General features: G+C 40.2%; 1 protein-coding gene across 1 annotated transcript; it reads right to left on the minus strand.

The window, feature by feature from the left end:
* Positions 1-1,722: 1,722 nt before the first annotated feature.
* On the minus strand, positions 1,723-6,928 carry LOC134531036 (isoleucine--tRNA ligase, cytoplasmic). Its single transcript, XM_063366528.1, has one exon. It carries the CDS (start codon positions 6,732-6,734, stop codon positions 2,937-2,939), a length of 3,798 nt encoding a protein of 1,265 aa, XP_063222598.1. The 5' UTR covers positions 6,735-6,928; the 3' UTR covers positions 1,723-2,936.
* Positions 6,929-10,953: the final 4,025 nt, after the last annotated feature.

Genomic DNA, 10,953 nt, shown 5'->3' on the forward strand with positions numbered 1-10,953 from the left:
TGAAAAATAACAGAGGTTGAAAGAGAAAACGTTTAATAATCCCCTTAGTAAGTGCACTATCAGATATGTTTAAACTTCATTAACATAAATATTATTTAAAACTTTTTTCTTGAACAGTTTTTGATGCAACCAACCATTGCTGCTAAGGGTGAAATAAACAGGGGTTAAATGACAAGATAATTCCTAACTCCCTTATTGGGTAACCTGTTAAAATCTATAATAATTAATTGTAAATCTAAAAATTAATCTAAAATTTCTGATAAGATTACTACAAGGATTTTAAAAAAAGGGGTGGATTGAAAACTTTCTCTCTCTCTCTCTCTCTCTATATATATATATATATATATGTATGTGTGTGTGTGTGTGTGTGTGTGTGTGTGTGTCAGTGTGTGTACACACACACACACATTAAATCCATTATTGTTTATTGTTAAACCTTAAAATATTATCTACAACTTTTGTATGAACTAATATTTTATGCAACCAACCATTACTGCAAGGTGTGGAAACAAGGGTTGAAAGACAAAGAAAATAATAATTTGTTTAGTAAGTACACTACCAAAACAGTTAAAATTTATAATAAAAATTCTAAATAGTTACTAAAACCTTTTGCTTAAACAATTGATGATACAAACTATTACTGTAAAAGCAGGGATATAATTTTAAAAAAATTAAAAACCTCTTTAAATTCAAATTTGTTGGAATATATTTCAAACTATCATAAAATTCTGTACAAAGCAAACTTTTATATGACTAGGTATTGGACTCAAGGGATAAAAAATTTTGTTCAAAAGTAAAAAAAAAAATTCATTACCTTAGTAGTCATAATATGAAATTCACTCTAAGCTATTCAATGCAAAACATTTTTGCTGCTTAGAATATGAGAAAATGTTTTATCAATCATTTGGGAATTTTTGACAACATATGGGATGTTGTGTACATTATGTTCTTATTGTTCCACAAGTTTATAGAAGTTGCTAGAAGAAATAAGTACTTTGAAATCTACCTACGCATGTAGGTTGTGCCAAAAGGGATATTTTTTTAATTAGTTTGGACCAGGGAGTTTCAAGAAGTATAAATTGGAACAGCAACATGTTATTCACAACAATACCAGAAAAAAATAAAATTGACACACTGTTGATTTATTCACAGTTGCTTTTGCTTGCAACCACTTAATTCCTGCATATCCTAGAACACTTTCCAACATTGTAAGTGTAATAAATAGCATGCATGCATAAACATAATTCATAACTTTATTGAAAACCTTGATATAGCATCCAAATTACAAATCAAACATTTTGCAACCAAAAATTTTTTTTTGCAAACATAACTTTTACAACTTGCATTTGAGGACTAAATTAAAATAGAATGCTGATATGATGTGAAAACAAATTACTTCCTCTGGCTTAACAATCTTATCCATCATCAGGTAAAGGTATGTAGTTACATATGACATTACCAATGGTTTCAAATTTTTAACAGATCACTGTAGATCATGCGGTACTCGTTCCATTATCAATCTTTGTGTACCATGTTTAACAACTAAATGAACAATAAAAAAATATGAACTAGGATTTTGATTTTCTTATGACTTTGTTTTCTAATCATTACTGTTTGAATTTGAAGTCCCTCAGTCTGCAGTGAATTTGTTACCATATATATATATATATATATATATATATACACACACACACACGCACACACACACACACACACACACACATTTATATTCCAGTCAAATATACTTTCCTTTTAAGACATCTGTACACAATACAGTACTGACAAAGATAAAAACAGCATGACTGTTAGCACAAAAAAACCTCACAAACAAAAAATGTTTAGTAATTTTGGAATAAAAAAATGTATTTTAGCAGGTTTCACAGATGACTAAAACTATCATTTTTAACATGAGAGATGTCACTCTATTAACTTAGATCCACCCACATCACCTAAGTTTATTCACATATATTGGCGACAATGCTAACACACAAAATTGAGCAAGTCACATATCAACAAACACGTTGTTATGGAGGCAATAAGAGGCACTGCAAGCATAAGTAAAACTATCAATAATGCTGAACTTTTGGTCACATATCAGGCAAAATCATTTAATTTATGATTTTTTTTTTTAATTTCCTTCTAAGGTATCATATCTAATCAAATTTTTACTACTTTCATTTTTATAATTTTTTTCCCCAAGTCACCATTCATGCATAGGCCAGTGTTATACATGCAAGTTAAAATACAAAAAACAAAACTTAGTGCAACATCTTAAGATTTAATAAAATTTTATGAGAGACAGTGTATTACAAGTTCGTTTTACTCACCGTCTCTTTAGCTACCTAGGAGTTGTAAGAATTAGGAGCATATGAACATAGGTCCAGGAGAGTTGGAAACTCTCATATAGGCAAAGAGAACGAATTGAGGAAATTCTCAAACCTGGCAAATAAGCAGATGTCTTGAAAAATACACCTGCAAATTAAGTGTCATCTGCACGTAAACTACTTTGGCATGTGTTTACATTAGATCCATCTACAAGGATATGCTTCACATAACGTGTAGTAATTAAATAAATAAATGTTAACAAAAACATTATTTAAAAAAAATTATACTAAAAGATGATCCTCATTGCTTTATTAAAGTGATAAATAAGCTACTCATTGTCCTAAAAAATTACAATATACCAAACATTTTGAAAATGCAGAAGTAGACATTTGTGCCAAAACACCTAGCACCTCACTTCCTCGAGAGGAACTTTGAGAGCATGACTCCACTTACACGGAAGCATCTAGACTTGATGAGTAACACAAACAGCTGTCATACTGTTTCCAGAACATAAAAGAACACCCAGTGTTGAAAGGTCTAAAAGAGAGGGTTAGTAAAACAAACTTATGGATTAAAACTTGTATGCACAGTGAATTACTCAGCAGAGTCACTTATTTAATCTCAAAAACAAGTGGCTCATCCGTGACTTCAAACTTATGACCATTTGTTGACATTGTCCCCAAGTCCACACATTTCGCTGGCACACCGTACACACGGCCTAGTAACTTTGTAACAGCAACCACGTCCGACTCCAAAGAAAAGTCTCCAGCAGGATTTTCGAGCAACAATGTCGCCTTCTTCCTTCCACAATCTACGTTTACAAATTTTGAGGACGGCACATCCTGAGAAGGCTTTATCCTATTCTCTTCCCCTATTTTTGCTATAAGAACAGTCTTCTTATGAAGGGAGTCAATATCTAGCTGGTTTTTCAGTTCACTTTTTCCATCACCATGCTGGAGTTCAAAATTCTGTCCATACAGACCAAATACCACTTCAGCCTCTTTTTGAAGCTGGCTGAGAGACAGGAGGTTCTCGCCTACTGGATTCTCTAGCAATACGGTGGCCATGCGGCCCTTCGCTCCATACCTCGGCTGCAGGTTCTCGCACAGCTGGATGTTGACGTAGCGACAGAAAGGTTCCACCTGTCTCTTCCCTGGGTTGCATGAAACGTAATCGGATGGAAAGCCTTTCACCAAAACAAGCTTCAGTTCATTACCTTTCACCACCTGCGTTTCCTCTGCAATGATGAGAGACCGGGCTGGCTGATCCTCGCAACGCCGCCACGGGCCCTTCACCACGTTCTCAATGAAACTTGCATGAGAGACAGCAACACGTTCAAGCTGCCCGTCTCTGGGACTGATGGAGTAGTATGCGGTGACCTCGTCAGAGGGAACGAGATGAGCTTTCTTACGAAGCTTCTGCACTCTGTTGATCAATTCCCTCGCGATCCCCTCATCCTGCATGGTGTCGTCTGGCGTCACATCCATCATGATGAGGAAGTCGTTCGAGTGTGCCTCGTATCGCTGTGCTAGATCCTCTGCGGCAGCTCCGGTGAAACTGTACATTATCCGCAGGTCTGCAGGTTCCAGTCTGTGCCCCAGGACATCAATGAATCCTTGCGAAAGAAACGTCTGTACATCCCTGTCTGACAATGCTTTTACTCCTGCTGTTACAGCTTTAAATTCTCCTTTCAGTCTTGCACCAAGTGTCTTATGATCGGGTTCTGCTCTCAGACACACGCCATACTTCTGTTTTTCTTTGGTAAGCGTGACTTTACGGACATTCAACTCATCCAGGATGTACTTCTCCAGGGATCTTATGTCCTTGAGACACTGTTCATCCTCATGTATGACCACGACTTCTGGAAGTGGGTACTTTATCGGGATAGTTTTCCTGTCTCGAATCACTCGCCCCAGTTCAATCACAGACTGCATTCGGGAGACAGCTCTCTCTATGTCTTCATCAATCAAAGAAATACTTGGCTCTGGCAGCATTAAATAGTGGACACTTGTTGTGGTTTCCTTTGAATCATGATAAACTACAAGATGCTTCAGGTTTTGGTACATCAGCTCTGTAATAAATGGTGTGAATGGTGCCATTGTGCGAACCATCGCAAAAAGAACATGAAATAACGTGGTTAGAGCATTGCGACAGTCATCTGGACCACCCTCGCCTTTCAAACGTTTCCTGTTCATTCGCACATACCAGTTGGTAAGGTGGTCAATGAACTTAACAAGCTTGGGTACAACTGTATACAGACGATAGGCTGCCATCTCCGTCTTAACAAACAGCAGTAGTGACTGTATAAAGGAAAGTATCCACCTGTCCATTACATTCTCGGATACATCTTTGACAGCAACTGCTTCGTCAAACGTAAACTGCATACCTTCCTTTAACTTCTGGGTTAGGTTTTGTGCAAGAAACCTGTAGGCATTGTACCATGGCAAAAACACATCTTTCAAGAGATCACGAACCCCTTCCTCCTTAAACCTCAAATTCTCTGCCCTCACCACAGGAGAATTGATGAGGTACAGTCGTAATGCATCAGCTCCATACTTTGTTACAACTTCAACAGGATCTGGGTAGTTTTTCTTTCTTTTAGACATCTTTTGTCCATCACCAGCAAGGACCAAGCCATGCGCAATCAGATTCTTGAAAGGTGGCTTGTTGAACAGAGCAGTAGAAATTACAAGCAATGTGTAAAACCAGCCTCTAGTTTGATCAATACCTTCAGCTATGAAGTCTGCAGGAAAGTAATCCTCAAAATCCTTCCTGTGTTCAAAAGGGTAGTGGAGCTGGGCATACGGCATAGATCCAGATTCAAACCAGCAGTCGAACACTTCAGGAACTCGTTTCAAAGGTGGTTTTCCCGGACGAGCCGATGGGATTGTCAAGTGATCTATGCTTTCGCGATGCAAATCTTTCACCAACTGTCCTGTTAGCTGTTCAAGTTCGGCAATGCTTCCAACTACAACAACTTCTTCTCCATCCTCCGAGACCCAAAGCGGGATGGGCGTACCCCAGTATCGGTTGCGACTCACTGCCCAGTCTCGTGCATCACGCAACCAATTTCCAAATCGTTTCTCCTTCACAAACTCTGGCACCCAATGTGTACTTTGAGAGTTCCTAAGAAGATCATCACACATCTGCTGCACACGAATGAACCAAGACGGAATAGCTCTGTAGATCAAAGGTGTTTCTGATCTCCAACAAAATGGATAGCTATGCTTAGTTGTTGAACTGTTTACCAGTAAATCTTTATCTTTCAGATATTTTATGATGTTCTTATCAGCATCTTTGATGTATTGGCCTAAGAAATCTGTAACAGGCTCTGTGAAACAGCCACACTCATCCAAAGGACATATCATCTTTTGATCTCGTGTAATGATGCCTGCAGCAAGGGCAACACGGTGATCATCTTCACCAAAATAAGGAGCTTGATGAACAATGCCCGTACCAGCATCTTCAGTAACGTAACTGTCAACAAGTACCTCAAATGCTCCTTTAGAGGCATAGTTCTCAAAATAAGGAAAGAGTGGTTTATATTTCTTTCCTTTCAAATAAATACCTTTAAATTTATCAATTACGGAGTATTGATCTTCTTTGGTATACAAAATTCCAAGGCGCACTTCCATCAAAATAAATAACTTCCCAGTTTTTGAATCTTTCACTTTGACATAGTCAGAGTTGCCATTGACACACAGTGCCAGATTGCTGGGGAGTGTCCACGGTGTAGTGGTCCATGCAATAAGAAAGACATTGCTGTCCTCAAGCAACGGGAAGCCTACAATAACAGCCGGGTCGACAACCTCCTTGTAGTTCAGTCCAGCTTCAAAATTAGAAAGTGGTGTGTTACAACTGGTCGAGAAAGGCATTACCTTAACCCCTTGATATACCAATCCTTTCAAGAACAACTGGCTGAAAACCCACCATATGGACTCCATGTACCAGGGATAAAGTGTTTTGTAGTCATTCTTGAAGTCGATCCACCTACCCAGACGACCTATTATCATCTCCCACTCATTCGCGTACCGCATCACTATCTTACGGCACTCGCTATTGTACTTATCAATGCCCATTGCGGCAACATCTTGGGGTCCTTTAATTCCCAGGGCGGTATCTATTTCAAATTCCACGGGTAACCCATGACAATCCCACCCAAATCTACGCTCTACGTGAAAACCTTGCTGATGGGCATACCTTGTCACAATGTCTTTCACAGTTCCTGCAAGCACGTGGCCATAATGTGGCAAACCAGTAGCGAAAGGTGGGCCATCGTAGAAAGTATAGCGTGGTTTACCTTTAGACTGTTTTAAGCAAGTTTTCAAAACATCCCACTGCTTCCAAAGTTCAAGAATTTTTTCTTCTTCTTGAGAGAAGTTTATATTTTCTGGAACAGATTGCATCATTATTTTCCAGGTAGTTAACTTAAGTTCATTTATTTTCTATTTAAAAATAAAAGAAAACGTAAACGTTTCACATGTTTAAACAAGATATTTAAAATCTTTAAAAATGTAACATGAAAAATGTCACAAATAACCTATAAACATTCAGATCAAAGAAGAAACCACACGCAAGCAACGACAGTCGGCACACATGAGTGGCCAACGGTTCTATAACATGAGCAAGACACAGTGACCCATACAGTGAGGGAAGTTTAAGATTCACCTATACCAAGGACCGAATAGGTCCGAAGTTCACCGAAGTTTAAGATTGCAACTTCGGCAGCAATACAATAAAAGAGAGATTGTTTCGAGTAGCCGTAGAGTACCGACATATCCATATGAGCTCCTCTGGTGTTACGGATAAGTATTGCCTGTGCTTGCACACAGGCCCAACTGGTATTACAGTTACTCATAAGTGAGTGTAAACCTAAGAAAACATCCGAAGCCTAAGCATCTCTAAGCCTAGCAAACTAATTCAGTTCTGGGTGCGTGGTCAGTGGGTGTGTTGTGTGCTGTATAGTGGCCAGTAGTGATGGGTCGTTCGTTAACGATTCGTTCAAAAAGAACGAATCTTTGAAAGAACGAAATCTTGCGATTCGTTCGCGATGTAAAGAACCGGCTCTTTGAGAGCCGGTACCTTGAAAGATTCGGAAGAACGAAAACGCGGAGAGAACGAGAGAACGAGAGAACGAGATGAGAGAACCGGTCACGCGCCCGGTCTGATTCGTTCGTAAAATGATTCATGACGTCAGGAGTCTGAAGAATTAGTAATCACAGCGTGCGCATGTTCACAAGAGCAAACGATAACTGATCAAATAAAATAACATGAAAAGTATCTATACCTGAAAATGTCAACTGTTAAGTAGTGGTTTAAAATTGCTTTTTCACATTCACATACACAAATTTGGAAATAAAAAACTAAAAAAAAACCAAAAAACCCCCGTATGAATTAAAAAATAACAGGGAAAGTAACTACAAATGTTCACACTTACCATTTTTGGGTTAATTAATGTACTTCATTTGTTTCTCTTCATACTGAATTGCAGTAGTATTAAATTTTTGTCTTTTTTCTCTAAATGTGTTGGTCTACATGTAAACACTTTACTGTCACTAGAGTGTAAATAGCCTATATATTAATATTTGTAACTTAAAAAGTAATAAAATATAAATAATCTTGTTTCATATACGCAACTGTGATTCACTGGCTACGGAAAGCAATGTTCAAATTCAAATACAAAAACACGTACGTAATACTCTAAAAGATGAACGAGTTACGACACCTGATAAAAGAGCCAGATCCCATACACAGAAAAGAACGAATTGACCGAGATGAACGAATCGTTCTGAACGAATCATCTCACGGAACTGATCCAAAAGAACTGATTCGATCAAAAGATCCGTTCTGCCCATCACTAGTGGCCAGGTTTTTTTTTGTGTTTTTTTTACTTGAGACCATAGAAGACCAGTCAGGTGCCATGGATGACATTCTACAAGTGTATCGTTCTACACTGCCAAGTGACCAAGAAATATTTGATTAGGAAAAATTGAAGAGCCTGGAAAATGTAGGAAAAGGGGAGAAGAGCAAGAAGGGCCATGCAGATGTCTAGCCAAAAAACTGCATCCAAGAGCGCAGTATCCCCATCCCCCTCCACAATCTTCAAGCCATAACTCTGAGCAGGAAGACAACAATTCCAAAAAAAAAACTCCATGCAAAAAACATGTTAAACTCCTATATATATTTGTTAATTAAAACCACATATATCCAGTGATTAAGGCCCTCCTGGTTGCGACCTTGAATAAGAAATGGTCACGTGACCAGGGGTTGTAATGGAATAATAACCACAATTGCCACTATGGACGAGTATCACTGTGCAGTGCACATATGTACTCCTCCAGTCCATGGTGCAACACTTCATGTTACCACAGTGAATCGAGATCTCAAAGGAATTGGTGTTCTATTGGGTGCATGGCAACACTGACAATAAATTATTGCAAGCCGAGTTCGCTAAAATAGGTCTGCCTGTGCAACAGGCACTGGCTTGTGCCAACAAGTAGACCCGACAATCAACTGACAAGATCGTTGTTGAGGTAGGCCAAAATGTAAATTTTAGAATGGACCTACTATTCATGGGCCAGAATAATAGTTGAGGATTACAGGCACCCCAAAGGCCCCATACAAATTGCTGAAGGTTTGGTCATGTGGGCAAGTGGCTGCAAGGCTTCCCCAGTGTGAAGCGGGAAACACGCAATAACAGAGAGGGAAGCACGACCATGCAAAGTGCGCGAGAAGTGAGGGCAAGGCATACAAGCTACAGGGCATACAAGCAGGAGGCTTAGTGCCATTTTCATAGGTAGAAAGGAAGAAAGGGAAAGCACAGTCTTGTAATGCACAGCGCGACAACCAATGGGTTGCAACAGCAGCCCAGTTTCCCTTCTCACCTTAAGCTAGCCCTTTTAAGCCACCTGTCCCAGTAACAAGCTTACCATACTTAGAAAAAATGCAGCTCCCCAGCAATGGCAGCAGCCAAATTAAAATTCTCTTAAACCAGTACATGGCTGTTGACCAGTAAGATCTGTAGTACCCAATCATGGCAAACCAAACCAAGACTAGAGACCCCTGAAGAAACACCATTCGTAATGGCGGGGGTGGTGGTGGGGGCAAAAAGAGGTGAAAGAACAGCCAGCTCCTAAGGCTCCAGCCACCGCCACATCTCTTTACAGGAAATCCAAGAAAGTTGCTCCCAAGAAACAACAAGAAGCCAGCCAGATGCAGATTAGGTCACCACCAGTAATGCTGTCAACTGTTCAACTGCAACAGAATCGTGCCGAGAAGCCAGCAATTTATTGACACTTCTGGTTCAATCGAATACCTTTACTCAGGACTAGTGATGCGAATCGGTTCATTTTAATAAGTTCCAAGTAATAATTCGTTTAAAAGATTCGTTCTTTTCGTTCTTCTACATGAGTAGGCCTTATAAAGAATCATAACTCGTTTACCCTTTGGAGTGCCGTCGTCCGGGGTCTCGGGCTCGAGTCCCGGTGCGGCTCCTAGCGGGAATGGCTGTTGTGAATGTAATGTGTCCGGGTGGGCGCCAGACTAGCTCTGATTCTAGTCGATAGGTGGGTCGTGGGGTCGATTTCCCTGCGTGGCCCACTAGGACCGTCGGCGATGTTGCGTGGGTCTGAGGAATTCCCTACTTGGCGGTGGTTGGGAGTCGTAGGGTTAAGTAATCATACGCTGAAGTGATGCAACAAATGATGTGCGTCATTTATTCATGCGACTGTGGTTTAGGTGTAACGCCGTTGGTTACACGCCACGTCGCACAACAGGTGACGTCACACAATACAGAAATTACACAATTACACAAGGATAATTTGAAAGTTACGTAATAAGACGTGGCACAAGTTCATAAAAAATGTTACGCGGAGACGCATCGCACAAGTTCACAAAAGATTTAGATTCAAGTCGTCGCACAAAGTTACTAATTATTACGTATTAGCGTGGCACTAGGCGTTTCTGAGCCTGGTTGCTCAGAAGAGGGGTGAGGGCGATTGGAGGCGGCCAATCACGTATAACAACGTCTCGAGGCGGTGTTCGCGTCCACTGTAGTGGAGCGCGGACCGCAGCTAAATTCGCTCAAAGTTCCCTTACAGGTTGGGGTCAGCGCCGGAGCGGCTGGTTTTAATTAAAGTTCTGTTCTTCGGGAGGCGGCCCGTGCCGTATGCTGAAACTACCCCGCAAACCAAGTGTGGTGCAGGGGTTTTTAAAAGTTATGTGGCCGGATTAAGTCCTGGACTGAAAATTGGACCGGGTACGCACGGAGAGATAATTAAAAAGGGGTTTCGAAGAAGTGACTATAATTACCAGAAGTGAGTTCCATGCAGACAATGGATGATGTCTCTCCGTGGGACGTGCGTCCGCCCCGGTCCACGAGTCGCGCTGTACTGGCGTCATGTCATGGCGGCCGGCCGAGGCTCGGTGTCCCTCGTGCCAGGTTTGACCTCATTACGTTAGTTTCTAATGTGACATGTTAATAAGAGAATTTAAGGGCGTTAAATTCTTACATTAATTATTAAGGCTGGATTAAGGTCACTTGTCCCTTCTACAAATTGAAGTTAGTATGTTTAAGAATTATTTCATTTAAATTTTATGTCACACCAGCGACTGTTCGTCTCTTGCCTA

The sequence above is a fragment of the Bacillus rossius genome, chromosome 3 (assembly GCF_032445375.1).
Source record: "Bacillus rossius redtenbacheri isolate Brsri chromosome 3, Brsri_v3, whole genome shotgun sequence".
Taxonomy (NCBI): domain Eukaryota; kingdom Metazoa; phylum Arthropoda; class Insecta; order Phasmatodea; family Bacillidae; genus Bacillus; species Bacillus rossius.